This window comes from Takifugu rubripes, chromosome 9 (assembly GCF_901000725.2).
Source record: "Takifugu rubripes chromosome 9, fTakRub1.2, whole genome shotgun sequence".
NCBI lineage: Eukaryota > Metazoa > Chordata > Actinopteri > Tetraodontiformes > Tetraodontidae > Takifugu > Takifugu rubripes.
Genome location: NC_042293.1, coordinates 7575591 through 7593578, shown reverse-complemented (window position 1 = coordinate 7593578; position 17988 = coordinate 7575591). Strand labels below are relative to the sequence as shown.

At 38.6% G+C, this 17988-nt stretch overlaps 1 protein-coding gene across 4 annotated transcripts in view; it reads left to right on the top strand.

The window, feature by feature from the left end:
* Positions 1 to 17988, top strand: part of furinb (furin (paired basic amino acid cleaving enzyme) b) — a 50590-nt gene that overhangs the window by 838 nt on the left and 31764 nt on the right. For 2 of the 4 annotated variants that reach the window (XM_011607290.2, XM_011607289.2), the window contains exon 2: positions 4826 to 5093. In XM_011607290.2, coding sequence (XP_011605592.2) covers positions 4917 to 5093 — 177 coding nt within the window. In that variant the 5' untranslated portion in view covers positions 4826 to 4916. Of the gene's footprint in view, positions 1 to 1116; positions 1137 to 3513; positions 3668 to 4825; positions 5094 to 17988 lie in introns of those variants that run through there. The other 2 variants (XM_029842070.1, XM_029842069.1) reach the window with 2 other exon arrangements.

Sequence of the window (17988 nt, the reverse complement as noted above, 5' to 3'; positions counted from 1 at the left end):
TGCAGCTCATCTGATCTCAATTTTAATGATCTCCGCCTCCTCACAATCTCCATCGCTAATTTCTCACATTTTGGCCCAAGTCATCCTTTAGCAATAATGCTCTAAACCTGTATTAACATTTTATATATTGCACTGAAGTTCTTTTCCTGGGGTTGGGAAAGAAATTCTTGCAGACTCTCCATCGTTAAATGACAGACTTAATTAATCCCAAAGGCGAAACAGGTACTGATACCCTAATGGTCTTTTTCCACAGATTAGCCCAGGTTTGCAGTTTGTGTATTGATAAGAAGTGAATAGTGAACTACATTGTGCTCATTTGGAACTACCAAGGCAAGGGGGGGAAGAGAATCCCAACGATGTAATTTATCTTGTCCTCTAATTAAGGCACGTCTTAAGTACAACTTTCACTGGGATTTCAACTCTGGGAAATTCAAGGTCAACATCTATAAAGGAGAGCTCTGCTCAAATCTTTTTCTCTCACAGGGATTATAATAATTTATCACATCACAGACCTTAAAACAAAACGTTGGTGTCAGTCTTTTTAGATCTTATCCAGGCCAGTAGCTAAGCTTTTAAAGGGCTTGGTTCAGCATTGTGATTGTTTTTCTTGGCAATGTGAGTGGTCCGTATGTACATCACACACCCCACACACCCCCACCCCCATGCTACCCTTTCTTTAACACTAAGTCTTCAGTTGACACCCCACACATTTATCTGAGAGGCAAAAAATAAAGCACAGCGGAGATTTGGAAGACAAACTTGTCAACAGTGTGACCCGCCCATTAACCAGGGCAGCAAGTGTTGTGATTGATAGGAGGCTTTACTCAGGGAAGAATGCCAGGAGTCAGATGCCTGGAAAAGATTCTGTTGGATGTCCCTGTTGGGGCATTATTTACTGAAATAATTATTTTCTTCTCGGCACGTCGTTGCTTTTATAGGTGACACTTTTTCTGCGTTTTGATGCGATGTGATTCTCAATCACAGGAGGAGATGATACGGCAGCAGTCCTCTGTCACAGCGGTCTAGCTCCACGCTGTGTCTTCGATGATCGCCTCTCAGTTTGCTTTTATCTCCGTCCCTGTCCTGAGATGGTGTCCCAATAACGCCTCAAACATAGGGACGTCTTACCTGCCTGGGTATGTTGTATATGGCTGTCAGTGCTCGCTGATGCTGCAGATCTCTCCTGTATCGTTGTTTGCTCACCCAGAGCAGGTGGGCTCTTTGAAATAGAGCTCAAACCACAATGTAGAGGTTTGGCACCGGTAGGTTCATCCTGAAGAAAAGTGGATTTCATTTTTGTTGTTGTCACAGAATGATTGTTATATCTGTAATGCTTTTTTTAATGGCCTACTCTGTTAATTGAGGTGGGACTAGTTTTACTCCAGTAATGATGTTTAATCTTTGTGCTGTCTTACTGAACTTTACCCGTATCACATGATGGATGCTTATAGGATAACAGACTACAATAGCGTCATCCAAATCAGCACAACACAGGCAGCATATGATGTACATATTTATTGAAATAGATATTTTGCTGTTGGTTATGAGTGCATATTTTAGTAAATTAGTCATTGATTAAACTAAAACCATAATCAAATCTGCAATCAAAGTAATTCAATAGCATCAGTACCATCAGACCTTACACTTGGAACCAAACGAGTCCTCCTAGTTCTGTTTGTTAACAATATTGACTCAATTGAAGTATGTCTGATAACACTTCATACCCAAGCAGATCTCCCTAAGGATGTAAATCTCTGCATGTCCAGGCCACTGACTCATCTTTAATTCCTAGAATTATCAGATAGTCATATTAAATTTAAATTTCTACCATAAATTTTCCACCATAGCTGTTGTGGTAAATGTCTTTTTACACCCAGTATTTAACTAAGAGATAATCTAGTGCTGAGCAACACATAATACCATCAAATAATTTCATGCGAAACATGGGCTTTGATATTGAAATGCAGCAGGATTATCAGTGTAACTGGTGGCATTTTAATCAGCACCGGAAATGATGGCCAAGGAGATAGTTGCTCTCAGTAATGAGCAACACAGATTTTCCCCGAGCAGCACGGCTTATTTGTGAAGGTTAAAACAATTATGGATATTTTTTTCTATAGCTTCTGTTCCACAGAATGAATGTAGGTGTTTAAAGGTTTTGCATTAAGGTGCTTGACAGTTTTATCATCCTGAAAACTGATTGAGATGTGAAGTTAAACTAGTTGTCAGCAGTGTTGCATTTACTCACTGCAACGTTGACGCCATGACAGTTGATGGTTAAAATATCTACTATGAAGCTGGCTTTGCTACACTTTCAGCTCACATGAGTCAGCCTCGTCTCTTTGAGTTCCTTAGATTTATGTTATTGACTCGTCTGCCCATATTTCAAGTAAACAATTCATTTCTGTGCTTCACCAACCTGAGTGTTGCTTCTGCTCAGAAAAAACTGGACTTGAGGTGTTGGGTAGGGCTACCCGATTATGGCAAAATCATCAACGCAATTATTTGGATTCATATTAAAATCCCGATCATTTATTGATTGGAGAATTTGCTTTTATCCAACTGTAAACAGGATATTCTTTTTAAAACCGTCTGACTGTCGTTTAATGTTAAACTGACAAAAACTAAATTAAAATTAAGTAGAAAAAGTATGACTAACACATGTGTGCGTATTAAACATATATGTAAATAAAGAATAAATATAAAAAATGAGAAGTGGTGGCAGGATACCAGCAAGTTTCTGTGAATTTTTCTTATCTTTTATCACTTGGTCATAAACAACATTGTGACTGGCCTTCAAATGAGTAAACCAATCACGTAACAAGCCTTAGTGTTGGGCGGTGGGGAGCAGCACACCACTACAAAAGGTAGCCTGCGCTGCTCCATGTACATCACAGGACAGAATACGAGCAATACAATAGCAAGGGGTAGTGAGATCGTTTTATGTCGATTATCTTGTTTTCATAATTGAGGAATACAGAAATTTTTATTGAATTTTGATTAATTGTTCAGCCCTGCCCAGCCACACACATCTCTTTGGAGTGGCCATTTCAATAAAAGGTTTTGGACCAGTGTAACTTTAATATCAGGAAAAGAAAATAGAGGGTATAGTATCGAGATTCATCGCATGTCCCTTTACTTGTATAAAGATCTATAGCTTGTAAATCAGATGCATTTTTGGCCACTGGTTTAATTTTTCTGGCTGCCTGCTACCAACTCTGAATAAAAGATAAATAAAGAGCTCCATTTAGGCATTTATTAAGGTGTTTCATCCTGTTGATAACAGTGTGGTGTGAATATAAAAATAAATTATGCAGTGTATTATTATTTCCTTTGTAGTTAAAGATTTAAGTTGTCATCATGTTTGAAGGCTCAGGTTTGATATCAGTCTGAAGCCTTTGATGTATATTGTAAGAGTAAGCAGCTCCACGTTAACTCCACTCCTGGCTGCTTTTCTGCCCGCTGCGCTCATTATTTCCTGCAGGGATATATATAGGAAGGATACCACCTCTCCTATCTCCATCACTCCCTGTTCTCCTTCCCCCCTTGGTGACAGACCCCCTGCATCACTTCTTCCCTCCACAGTCCACCTTTAGCATCTAATGAGAGCAGAAATGCAGCGGAGCTGACAGTCCTCCCTTCTCCACCGCGCCCCCACCCAAGACAGGTGCAGCTCCAACATTCATTGATCCTAAAAACAGTACAATGCTGGTACTAATACTGAATGAAGGCATTTCATGTGAAAGCTTTGAAACTGAAAATGACAGAATATATTTTTAAAACCAAAAAGGTAGCAAGATCCACTGGAAACTCTTAATGTATGTGTTCAGTCAGAAAAGTCATCATGTATCTCAATAAAACTATATAATATACATGTGTAAATTTCTTTTGAATTGCATAAACTATTAGAGGGTCCTTTTCCGGCATATTTGCTGTTCGGTCGCGTATCCGTGGGTGCAATATTATTAAAAACCTCCAAACACGACCGAGCCATCTGTGCCACCGTATGCTTCCTTTATATTCGCTGTTTGTCTTGTTTCTGCTTACACGCATTCTCTTATATTATCAGTGCAGTTCTGATGAAGCTGACATCAAATAATGATTAATTATGTATGGCCATAAACCAAGCCTGCTGCTCTGCAAGTTCATGTTGCTATGCTGATTTCAAGCTGTAGCCTCAGCTGTTTTTAACAAGCAGGAAAGTAAAAACCCTTAGCCCCGCAGTCTATAATATTTGTTACCATATCTAGTTCATATTTATTAATTTGTCTAATTAAGTCAGAATGAGAGTTGGGAGCGTTCAAAGGAATTAAGACTATTATCATTGTATACATACGGTACATGTTCAGTGATGATGCACCCATTAGAGTTCATTGTATTCAGATGGAAGGACAGATTTATCATCATTAACACCAATCAGGGGAATTAGTTAGAATTTTCTACTTCCTCCTCCCCATTTTCCCCTCTGAATCAGTATTATTATCAGTATTTCCTAAACTTTATTTCAGATCGTGCGAAAGAAAGGCTTGGGTTGGACAGTTGTCTCTTTTTATTTCACAGAAGCTTCAGTAGACAGTTTAACAAAACTTTTGTCTTAAATTATAATTGGCTTCACTTAAATTTACATTCTTTGTCTATCTTATGGTGTCTTTGCCCATAAGTTAAGTTTTATATTAAAACCTGCTTTTGGCCACATGTCTGTTTTAATCTATTATTAAAGGCACATTCATCTACAACTTTAGCTTTATTTTACTCAATGTAAATTATCTAGGCCAAACAATGACCCAGTTAAGATGGCGGTAACCAACTCTCTCCTCATCTTCAGGCCACAGTTCTACTTGTGATGCTGTGAGGTGCAGCCTGGAAAGCAGTGACGGACAAGTGGACAGAGTGCCCTGTCAAGTGTCCTCCTTTTCATGGATGCCAGGGTGGCCCTGCTGCACTTATGGACAGTTGTTGTCCTCCTGAAAGCAACGCTGAAGTGGGCCGATGCTGCTGAGATCTACGCCAACACGTGGGCAGTCCAGATCGACGGCGGGCCCGAGGAAGCCGACCGCATCGCTGCGGAACACGGATTCATCAACCACGGCAATGTAAGTTGCATCGGCACGACCCCGTGTGTTAGAATGCAAGAAAACGCATGCCCTGTGAAAAAGGAAACATGAAAAAAACGTTGAAAAAAATTAAGTTGCGCGTTAAAGTGGAGCATCAGAGACTGACGCAACAGCTTCAGGCAATTGTGTGCAAGGAATAGCAGAAATGTGGCCTCAGCTGCATCTTAAGATGAACAACTTAAAAATCAGAGAGAAGGGGTCCTCATGTCTAATTGTTCCTGCAGTGGTGAGTGAGCTCCTTTAAATACTTCTAAAGCTAAGCTTTTCCATTTTTATGCAGAGCTGTTGACAGTAAGTAGCTTCCCGGTACCCTGTTCTACTTTAGCCTTAGCTTCATTTGTATGCTGTCATTGTGGAGCTGCCTGAGTGCTAGGTTCACCAGTGAACAGCCTCTGGATTACTTCATAGAAATATGTGGAGGAGGTTGTGCAAATTCCCACCCCACTTGTCTCCAGAACCTCAAATAAAGAGGATTTTCTGAAACAGAAGAGCACCAAATCAATTGTAGGGCAGCCATCAATGGAGCCCGAAACGCAGAGCCCAGTGCTTTTGAGGCCCTGTAATTATTGTTAACCAGTGTCACATCTGGTCACAACAAAGAGGGGGGGATCAGATGGGTGTCAATATTAAACATGTTACATTGTCCACTTCTTTATTGAATTGATCCCCTGTGATTCAAAATCGAGCTTGTCCAGTGGACTTTAATTCAGCTGGAGTCCAGACTTTATTTAGTATTGATCCGTATAGCTATAGTCGTTCCAACCGTTTAAAATTACGGCAGTAAAAAACTCATACATTAATTGCCCCCTAACAGACTTTTACTTGTAATTGCTACTGTAAATTTGGAATATTTCTAGTTCCAGCAATCATGGTAAAATGAAATGATCGATAACCTGCTTTCAGAAAACAAGCATGATGGATCCAAGGATAAAAATCTCTCTCTCTCCCTCTGAACGAAGCAATATCCTCTCTAGCATTCCTCCATTCTAATTGGTTCTCTTTAAAACACTTATTTATGGACTACTCCTTTTCCTCTCTCTTTCATTACTATCCAACTACAGACAAATCATGAGCCTGTAATCTTGGCCTATTCAGCTCAGATTAAATCTCTAAATCCTGAGTAGCAGTGGTTTTTTTTAGCATATATGCCTTCATAGAATGAGACAGGATTATATCACCCTGTTTTTCTTTTTTGAGAACACTGAGGCAATACAAGCAATGGTAACAATAGCATCATGGCAGCGTGAATGTGTAGGAAGGAGTGTAACATAGCTTCGGCTGAATGGTGTTTAGACCAAACAGCATGAGTCCTGCAGTGAAATTGAGCTTTAAATGGCTAAAATTAGATTTTGTGGGAGTACATATTCAGTCAGTGTTCCATAGAGGTCCCTGAATGGGTGCCCTGAAACTGCAATGATTTACAGTATATGCAGTGTCTGCACCCTGACAGTGCAGTATTTGGTATGTGAGGGTCATGCACTCACCCATAGGGGACATGACTTGGCCATCCTTCAGTTATCCTTGGTAGTCCTGCTTCGGCCATTTAAATACATGGAGGGGTTATTATCAGAAGGGGGAAAACATGGGAATTTCTTGAAATAATCATCTGGTTGTTTTGGTCCACTATCAAGGGTTGGCAGACCTAAGCTGCAGAATAATCAGATCATACTGGTTAGGGTTGAATCACCTCTGGGATGTCTGCAGGCTTGTTTGTGGATGGGGTTGTTTTTTTTTGCATCTGAGTTTAAGTTTAGTTATGTTATACAAATTGTCACAAACCCATTGTATCTGTTTTCTCTATTGTGATAATGAGGGCAGAACACAACTGCTCTCTGGCTGTGTGGGAGTGACATACTGGTGTTTAAAGCTAAATGTCATTTTGTGTTCTTGGCAAAGCGAGTTAGCATCATTGTGTGTTCGAGGAAGGGCAGCCTCTGTGGGTGTTGATAGACTGAATCACCCCACAGAGTGGAGACTTCACCTAATGCAAGAATCTTTCTTTTTTTGTTGTTCCGCATAGCTCCATCTATTGTAGCTCTATTGTCTATTTATAGCAAATTTGTACAAGGCTATAGTTTGATATGAACCAGGTGAAAAAGCATTTTTTTGTGATGAACCTTTCATCACAAGTGCTACTGGAGCCTCTTCACAGACTGCAGGAAAGACTGGGATGGCTCTCATTCTGCTGGCAGTAGGCCACTTACAGGTTGTTAGCCAGCATACATTCAGATGCCCCATCCTGTATTAATGCCAGAATTTGCTGTTGGTCTAACAATGTGCTCCTTTTCTCACACTCAGAAAGCCATTGTGATTCAACCCACATGGTATTAGTCCAATTTAAGGTCCAGCAACCTTATCTTGATGTTTTGTCATTTCAGCTAAGCTCATAATAGAGCTGTGTCAAAACACTGGGGATGTGATAAATGATAAAAGAAGACGAAGCTCATGACACAATAAATTGCTAAATTTAACTTAATTTACAACTTCAGTGAATGTGCAAGGACACTGGAAGTGCACATAATATACGAGCTATTCCAAGAACAGCCATTTTTAGTCTTTAATGTCAAGTCAGTGGACCATCCTTTTGTTAGTTTTGCTAAGTTCTATTTATGTTGTAAAAGGGATAATCATGTATTTGTCAGTATTTTACTGTCTTTGCTGAGACTCCTCATGTTTTAATTTAGCTTTGGCAGAAGTCTGTCCTCACTGAGAAGCTTTTATCTTCATGATCTGTTTCCCTGTACATGAAGAGTATTTTTTCTGTATGTTTATGTTATTTATTTGGTTCATATGCCTGTGCGCGGGACTTCATTGGTTTGGCTTGACGGAGTCTTTCTTTCTTATTAAAAAGAAACTAGCTTATTAAAAGATGTTCTTCACTATGTCTAGCTCCCATACTCAAGTCTCTGTTTATTGTTTTGGCCGAACTGCATTACAGATTTGAGATGTTTATATCCTCGGCACAACTTGAGCAGTTTAATTTCAGTCATATCCATAAACCCACTTGTCTGCAGCTCAATGTGAGCCAATGTAAGTGCTGTTGTTGCAGAATCCTTGTTGCCTCAGGTCTTTTGGGCTGAAAGTCTCTCTGTCTGTTGGTACTAATGAATTTCAATAAGTGATGCAGAGATGCTGTGATATTTTAATGGGAGCAGTTGTTTTGCAGTACAACCTATAGATTGATCTGACACTGCATTAAACCAAATCTTTCACTTCAACACTATTATTACTACTCTTTTTAGTAGCAGTAGTATTTAGTCAATGTGATTCTCTACATAAATATCCAGGATGTATGAAAAGTCATTAAATGCAAGCATTCATGTTCAAATTTATTTGTGCAAAGCATTGAGCATATTGACAGCAGCTTTAGAAATCTCAATGTTGACTTATGCAGTGTTACCTTTTGTGCTGCCATGTTCCGTAATATGATGTTAGATGGTTAAGATTTTGTTTTTTTGCTTGTTAAAGGATTTTGCAGCAAATACTAGAATAGATGTTACCATCTTTGTGATTTAAGCCCCTCATTTACACCTCATTTAGTTTTAGATAATCAAGATTAGGATCTGAATCCTGGACTTTTGTTTAGAGCTCTGCGTGAAAACAGGACCTTGAAAACAGGCATCAAACTTAGAAAAGACTGGCAAAGCCTCTAGCAATAAATAAATGTCTACTTTTACAGAATACATTAATGGGAAAATTAATAATAGAATTAATTAAAATAATAATTTAATGCATTTTTGACCTCCACATCTGTAATTTACATAACAATAGATTTCAGGATGCCCAAAGAAACCTTATTAGAGGTTGTCGTCCTTATTTCTGTCTTATTTTTCCTAAGAAATTGCTCATGTCTTGTCGCCTTTACCCTTATTCAGTGCCATCCCATTCCTAACTGCCAAAATTGACTCAAGCACGATCATATTTCACAAAATGTTTGACCTTGTTGATTATGCTTGTGAGCAAATGATAATTTGGAGCATGACCCTTTCATATGCAGTCATGATACTTCACCAGTGGGGTTCGAGATGGCCGAGTCACCTTTTCTGGACAGTGCTAACCCTCAAACTGGTTATTCTTGAAGAATTTTCTAAAATCCAGTCATTTCTCTGTCTCTGATAAGGAGATTGTGAAATTTAGTAAAACACTGATTTGTAATCCTTGTGTTCCTGTGGGAAAATAAGATTTATTTAACACTGAATTAATAACAGCCACACTTTAGCTGCCATTATTGTAACGCATCACCAAGGAAGTTTCTGATTGGTTCAGCATTGGTTCATGATGTACTGTATTATCATATCATATCAATAGGAAAGCAAGAGTTTTTCTTTAAGACCTTTTTCCTCCATTCTTCTCATTCCTCATGTCTTTATTTTTTTCTTGAAAATAATCATCAATCTATCTCCAAATAGAAAATATAATTCCCAAATGAAACACAACTGCCTTACTCCATTCTTTAAAACTACACACAGTAATTACAGACGTGCGGTTGAGAAAAATCCTTTTTTTTTCCACATTAAATTGATGCGAAATGCGAAGTGAACACAGTTCCAATTGTTTTTACCAACCGTTATTACGGGAAACGTTTTAAAATGTCAGAGCCCTGGAATTTTCCTGGAAAACATCATTACTTAAATCCTCAATGGTCAATTACATTAACTTCCATTTAATTTTGTTTTTACCATCTTTACTTTCTCAGAGTTGACTTTTCTTCATCCATTATCTTTGGCATTATTTCATTGTTTGCTGATCTCAGAAGTGCAGTGCTTACCAGCATTTGAATGCACCACTGCAGGAGCACATACATTTATAGCTGTTTCCAGAAATGTGCATTCGGAATTAATATCTAAATATCTGTGACCCTTTAATCCTGGAGTCGGTTATATTTCACACATTTGTCAATGTTTACAAGATAATTTTGCACTTTAAAGGAAGGAAGAGTGTTAAAGACTGTTGATTTTGTAATAAAAGGATCAGTGGTGTAATCCGGGATAACATGTGGATGTCATGGGTGAATGTTGTGCTGCTGCTGTTGTAAATCAAAGTCAAATGAGGCGAATAGAGCCAAATATGAATGGAGCAACCCGTGTAAAAGAGGATATGACTAAATACCTCTAGTAATCCTACAGCCACATCAGAAGATTGGGAGGGTTACATGACACAAAGGCCACGCATAGATTAAGCACGATGGGGAAGATGAAATCGGTCAGACTGCTCCTGTGCGATACAATGAAGGAAAATGTGCAATTTCTGTCGTTCACTGACTGTTCAGATTCTTACTATCAAAAGATCTGGAGTTACTTTTGATAAAGGCAGATAACTTTGAGTCTGTTGAAAAGGGGACTGTCGACCTGACATTGACTTTTGCTGATAAAGAAGAATGTAGCTATATTGTGCGTCAGCTCACCTCGACCTTGCTGCAGGACGTCACTCCCTCAGGTGTTCAGGTATCAGCCTAAAGTAACTCTCATCAAGTCGTCCGTGTTATGTAAATTGACAGGGGGTTAAATTCCAGCTCATTGAAATGCACATAGATCCTTTCATTTTCTGTATACCACTGCTTATTCCAGGGGGGGTCTATCCCAGCTGTCTTCAGGCAGAAGTATGTCACCCGTCGTGACTACAAACACACCATCCACTCGCGCACCTAGGGGTAGAGACCCACAATCAACCTATGTGTGTGTTTTTAGTCTGCAGAAGGGAAAATGAGCTCCCAGAGAAAACCCACGCAGGCACGGGAGAACATGCAAATGAGGCAAATAACCACCGTACTGCTGAGCTGCCCCTCATGAGGGTGTAGTGTACTGAAAAACATGTAAAAACATTTGCATCTCAGGCTTCCTAAATCAAATCTATCCCTCATTTGCACATTTCTGAAACGATGTTCCAAGTCAAATGTTTTTAATCTGCTACCTTTTTAAAAGAAAAAGGACATAAAAGCTTGGCATTGCTGTAAACTGAATAAAGATGCTTTACATGCTTTCAACTCAAACAAAATGAGCTTGTGTGTATTACACACCACACTGGGCATAATCAATACTTCATTTTTCTCGTCATTGTTATTCCTCAGTCTTATCGTTGTCATGGAATTCTTGTTGTCACTGTATCAAAAAGCTGGATTATGGTTTATCTTCCACAGCAAAGCTGCAGGACAATAGTGGGACTTATCTTATTTATACAGTTGTTAGTGCATGAAAGGAGACAAAACTGTTATCCAGCCAACCTGATGGTACCATCCATCAGCCTTCATTCTTACTAATTTAGGACAACTGCAAAGTTTGTAATGCAGCAAATTTAAATGCACAGCATCATTAAGCAATTATCTTTAGTGTCACAGTGCATTAAATTAAAAATGTCTTTGCCTCTTGATTGCGTCTGTACCCTCTTTCTTGCTTATAAATTAGATTTGCCAGTTTAATTTATTGAAAGGCTTACTAAGGCTACTTTATTGTATTAACAAACATGGGTTATAAAAGTTTATATCTTTGTTGGTCCACTTTTAACAAGGGGTCCTCGATTATCAAGAGTAGCTGTTGGAGCCAATTTTAAATGATTCCGTGCGTGAGTTTGCTTATGGGAGTTCTAGATTTCTTGAGCATTGCCTCTAAGTTTATTTAGGACTAAAGTCATTTCTTTAATTGTCAGCATAAGCATTGTAAAAGTATGCAGTATGACCAAATATGTGTTGTTGCCCAGGCTCCTATCGCTGTGGGGAAATTTAGAGGCTCTACATTTGATTCGCTCTGCCAACGTGTAATGATTCTTTCATTACACCGCAGCTTCAATTATAACGATGTATTGATCGGCTTGAAGAAATAATGAAATGAGTCTGGCTTTAGCATCAATCAATGTGTAGCCATTTAATTGTAATAATCAAATTTAAATTAGCCTCCTTGTATTGAAATGTAGAAGCCGGTGCTGTTTCTTATATTGCTATTGTTGCTGCTATTAAGGCTGCCACTCTCTGTTACACAAAAGCTAAAGAGCCTCCCAGAACCAATGTGATAACTGCGCCACTACTCTGAAACCTGTTATTTTCCAAGGTTTATTGGACCGCACAGTATTTCCCTGCTGCACCGAGTGAAGCGGCGCTCCATGGTGCAGCAGCGCCGTGATTGTACTCTATCGCACCACATCAGCTGCCTTTATGAATATTCTTTAATACGAGACAGGTTTTATTTGGGACATGTGTGTCTGTTATTCTCAGCTGAACTTTGTCCTGAAGTTGAACTAAGATACACCAGCAAGGAAATAAACTAGAGGAAATCGGTCTAAGCGTTTTGAAACCTTAAACAATAATTAACCCAAATATGAATGCTGTTTATACACCTACTGGGTCTCATTCATGAAGCATTAGGAAATTTGCAAACAGATATAAAAGTCTACTGGACTAAAAATCTATTCTGGATTCAGGAACACATGAAACTGTGTTCAGGAAACGCAGATCTGACCATAAACACGTGTGTACATCCCGAATGTCAAACCATCAGAAATTGACAGTGCGCTCCTGATACCGGTAATCAGCTATTTGCATAAATCTCCACCCATGAATTGGCATTGAGCACAGTAAAATGAGGTGGGCATTGATGCATCCGGTTTACCTGTCAGTCCTGGCAGAAGCAAAACGAGAGAGAGAACGACAGTTTTCAAACTTTCTGAAGCAGAGATAATTATTTGGACTGAAGTTGGGTTTAAAAAAACACTTTTTATTGTCATCAATTAGCAGTGGTTTGACAAGCACAGGCAAATTTAAAGCCTGGAAGGAGGTAAGAGATGCAGTTAATGTGGTCTCTGCTGTCCCCAGAACCATGCCCGAGGTCAGAAGAAAGTGGTTTGATACAAAAATCGAGCCAAAAAACATAGTTGTGCGCACAGAAAAAATATATCTGCCACAAGAGGAGCCTCACTGTCCGAATTGCCAAATACAAACGAGCACATAGCAGGAATTATTGGGGAGAGTGCCGTGTCAGGAATCATCTCTATCGGAGATGGCGACCCCAAATGGTAAGGTAATAAATTTGTGTCACAGTAGTCTGTTCTTAAAAAAATCAGAAATACTGTAGTGAGCAATTTAGTCTAGGTCGTACAGTCCCAAACATGTTGAGCAATTTTCTCTGCAGATTGAAGTAGTAATTTGAAACCAGCAATGTTCTATTGTGCGTAATTGATCGAATGAGCCTACTCTAAATCCATGATACCTGGGGGTTGGGAGAGTTATATAACATTTTTAAAAAGTAATACGGATATACGGAGATTTGTATGCATAATTTGCAATCATCAACCTAATCTGGATCTTAAACCTATTGCCAATTAATTTAACTAACTAAATGTCTTATATTTCTATATATTGTCTCTCATGTTTAGGATATGCCTATATCATGTTCTTCAATGGCATCTGCTTATTATTTATATAACAGAGCGCAATATAAATTAAAATTGTAATTTACAGCAGTGACAAGCATTATTTATTGGTGTTTGTACATTTACACAAGCACTACACACAATCAAAAGCACATGTAGATTTTGTTAGTAGCTACGAACAAATCTGAGCTATTAAAATGTTGACGAATTTACTTCTACCAACAGTTTGCACCCGAATGTGCTCTGCTCACGTTTGATGAATGAGACCCACTCGATATTTTCTAAACATTCCTTCGCTGTTTTACAGTGGATAGGTCATTCTGCATCCTGCCTACAGGTTATATGCAAGCACAATAATTAGAAATGGAATGATTAATGATGTCTAAGCTGAAATTTTTACTCAATACAGTGTGGTATTTAAATAAAGTGCACATCTGCCATTTGTATTTTGTTAAGAGAAGCCGCTCAAAAATTTTATGACTGCAATGGAAAAACAAGTGTTCAAAATGAACAATCTAAGTAATTAATTTGACAGATAAGACGATAATTTGATATTTTAGATGTTCATTTTTCTTATCTTACATTCATTATTTCTCTTTATTAGACATTTAAATTCTATAAAATATAAATCTTGGCTCAGTTCAGTCTACAATGATATGGAAGTCAAGAGTGCGATAACTTTTTATTCGGTTATCTCAATATAACCAATACGTCTGTGTGAACATTAAAATGTCTTAAGTTTTGTCATTTTAAGTTGTTGTCTTTTGCTTGTTGTTGTTTTTTTCTGTGATCAAATACATTTTTATTCATTCATAACAGAAATTTTGTTTTTATTAATTATCGCTGGTTAATTGCACACTGGTTTGGCCCATGTGATCATCCTAGTTTCAGCCTTCAACAAGCTGCTGGCAGTAGCTGCGGCTGTAGCCGACCATTAAGCTACACTTATTAAACCTTATTTATGGTCTATGTTCTTGCTTTGTGATCTATATTTACCTTCTTGTGGAATCTGAAAACCAAACCTTTTGTGTTATCATGTGAAAACTGACTTTGTTATCCTGAGAAATTTCTTGTGATAAATTTTTAGTAAAATGTTAAAAAAAAAATTAGATTGATGGAAACGTAGTCTTTCTGTCAGGTTCCAATATCGTCACTACATTTTCCAAACGTACCCCTCTCAGTTTGGAGAGGACATGAGCGCTTCTATTTGCCTCTCGGTTGTTCTCTGCTCTATTTCATACATTCTTCTGGAAGAGGAAACATACATTATTATTCAAATCTATACCAAAAGTTTATTATCAGCAAAAGCCTTTGCTGAATCTACTGGGTTTTTTTGTGTGTGGGGGGGGGCTGATCTTTCCATTTGCAGTCCGTTAAACAGACCAGAAGTATTGTCAGTCAGATATGCAAATGCTGTCGAGTTAAAAAGCTTTTTTCCAAAACCCTTTTAAATTAAGGAGGAAATGCTGCGCTGCAGTCACCGCTCCATTGTTTTTACATGGTTACACTTTGTTTTGACCGATGGCTTTAACAGATAAGCCCCAGTACAAATGCTGGATGTCATTAGGTGATAAATGCAGAATCCTCTGTGTTACATCCATTTTCTTTCCTGCTCAATTCGGTGTTAAATATTTCAACGAAGCAGGGGTTCGCAGAATAAAATAGAGCTATTGCCCAAAAATGTGTGAGGTATTCTTTATTCAAATGACACTTAAAGCATTTAGGTACTTCTTCAGGCTTTTTAGTAATTTATGCCAGGAAACTAGTTTCTACACAAGAAATCGCTGAGTCTGTGTCTGAAGATGTATTTTTACTCTGCAGCCTTTACAATTAACTTACATAATTTAAACCAATACCCACATATTATGATCTCTGTCTCTATCCCCGAAAGTAGATGGGTAAGTTTAATTATGTGTACTACTTAAAGTACCGAGGAGTCAGAGGAATGCATTCACTATTAAAGTTCTCCTAATTAAGTGCCTGGTGATGTGGACCCCTGTACATTCCTAATGTGCATTATTGTGGATTGATGACTGCAGTGTTTATACATAAGCTAACATTTTGTAGCTGTTGGATGACCCACATCTAGTTTTGTGTCTGCTGCATCACTACTGCAGTGGAAGCTTCAGCCTGCTCAGACTCACTGCCCTGTGGGACAGATTGGAAATATCGTCATGTACAACAACATCTATTGAAAGTGGCGCATTGTCATTTCACATAAAGCTCAATGGAACAGAAACAGATTTTACTATTGCAGACAATGGGACCCGAAATACACATCATGTCAAGCTTGATCTTTCAGAAAATGTCTACCCCACTTTGTTAGGAATGTCTCTCAGTCTGAAACTCACTTTTCAGGGAGTTTCTTCTATTTAAAAAAAACAACCAGTTAACAGTTGCCTAAGTGTGAACAATGGCTGTGAAAGTTCTTCTCACATGATGCTACATAGGTGGTGGCCTGAGCCATTTATCATTGTTATGAAGGTTATCATGGGACCTTGCAAAGACTGCTTAATAATAAGTGTTCTGTTCTCTTGTATCCCACACAGTGGATGCAGCCTACATTATATGAGCGTTTTACTTAATACTTAATGCGTCTTCTGCTGTAGAACTGCTGCAATATGTTTTTTATAATCCCTCAAAAAACAGAAAAATCTGTCCAGCCATCTTTTTGGGGGCCTTTAGGACTTTTGTTGGAGTCATTATTGGCATTCAGCTCGTAAATCCTTGTCTCTTTTGATTGTGCTGTTTAATGTTGAGATGAGATGGCTGTAAATGCCATGCCCTTTTCAGCACAGGGATATTTGGCTTCACATAATACCGAGTATACGGTGGGTCAGTGCAAAACATGAATTTTAACAGTCTCGCTTAGCCATGCTTGTTCAGTAATTTCAACCACTTTAGCCCCATGTTCATGTCAGTGTTCTCCTGATGGCAAATGTAAAGAGAACAATACCTGATGCGAGTACTGTACATCAAAATGTTTGTCTCCCAGAAGTGCACAGCCACTCTTAATCTCCTCTCTTCACCATATTCCTCCCAAAACATCATGTGACTAATATTGCTGCTGACGATTGTCACCACTATCCTGTCAGATGGGCACAGAGGCAGCCCCCATTACTCCTGATGTTTGGCATGCAGCTATGCAAACCAATAAGACTTTGATTTTAAAAGGGACTTTGAATTTCCAGCAGATGAGTGCTACGTTTTATGTTATGGGTTTATGTTTCCTTGTGATCAACGTTCTATACTTCTGAGGTTCCAGTTGAAGGCCGTGTTATTAGTCCATGCAGCCAAGAGTTCAAAGTCTCCCACCATGCTCCACTGTTGCTGGTAGTTTCAGTGCACATTATGCCCCGAGTCTTTCTTGGTAAATGAACAGAGGGAGCTGCAAGCGTTCGTGTGCTGCTCCTTCTTTGTGAGGCCACTGTGAAGTAACTACATCTTTTCTGGATGCAACAGGCAATGCAGAGCTGTGGTGCAGTGGAATGTATTATCTCCCACTCTCAGGTTCAGCCATCATCTGAGCTGTAATTCTGTGACTGGATTGAACTGGACTGAAGTTATATATTTTTTGAACATGGGTAATCGATGTAATTGTCTTTAATGAAGATAAACACGTGGCCAATATTGAGAGGGTTTGAAGGATAAAAGCTGTGCTTTCTATTTCTCCCACTGATAATGGATTCATCAGTGCTGCAGTATACAGGTTGTGTTTTGGTGCAGGGTGTTAAAGGTTGTGCAGATGGCCAATTTAAACTAAAGTTCAAATGCAGAAAACATCATCTAATTCTGAAGCCACGTTTGATATGCTCCTCGCTCTCCTACATCTATTGTCATTTTTCATCAGCAGCCATTTAAACAGTGACATAAATATCCAATTATAATTTATTATTTAAGGCTTAATAAGCTGAAGAATTAATTTTAATTTTGATTCAGATGAGCTACATCCTGTTAACCAGAACTTAATTGCCATAAAAAATTAAATTGTTAAACTCTTTAATGCAGGGAGTGAAAATAATGTCACGAGCTGCTGCTGGCTGTATTATCAGTATTACTTGCTTGTCCTTTAACCTCTGTTCCATCAATCTGGGAGCTTGTCATTATGCTAAATTATGCTTGCTGGTGTTCCCTTCCCTCCTGTGACCCAGAAGTCATTTTCCTTTCTGCCATCATCACAGATTGCACCTTAATCGCAACTCAAAAACAGGAGGAGCTTAAACCAAGTAAACACTGGCGTCTGCCAAGTTTTTACCTGATTGGGGCTGCGTCAAAATCATAGTAACTGAATCCTGCGTCCTTCCCTCTAATGTGAATATTGTCTTCCCAATTGAAAATAGTAACTTGATTTTCTGTTTCAAGGGCAATGAAAGGACAGATGAAATTAACGCACTGATTAGTGTGCTGTAATTGTTTTTTAAATGTATTTTCTCGGCTGTTCATATCTTATCGTCTTGATGCACGAGGGTCTGCTGTTTCTGTCCTTTGCTTTCAGGAAATGAAATTGCAGTGATGT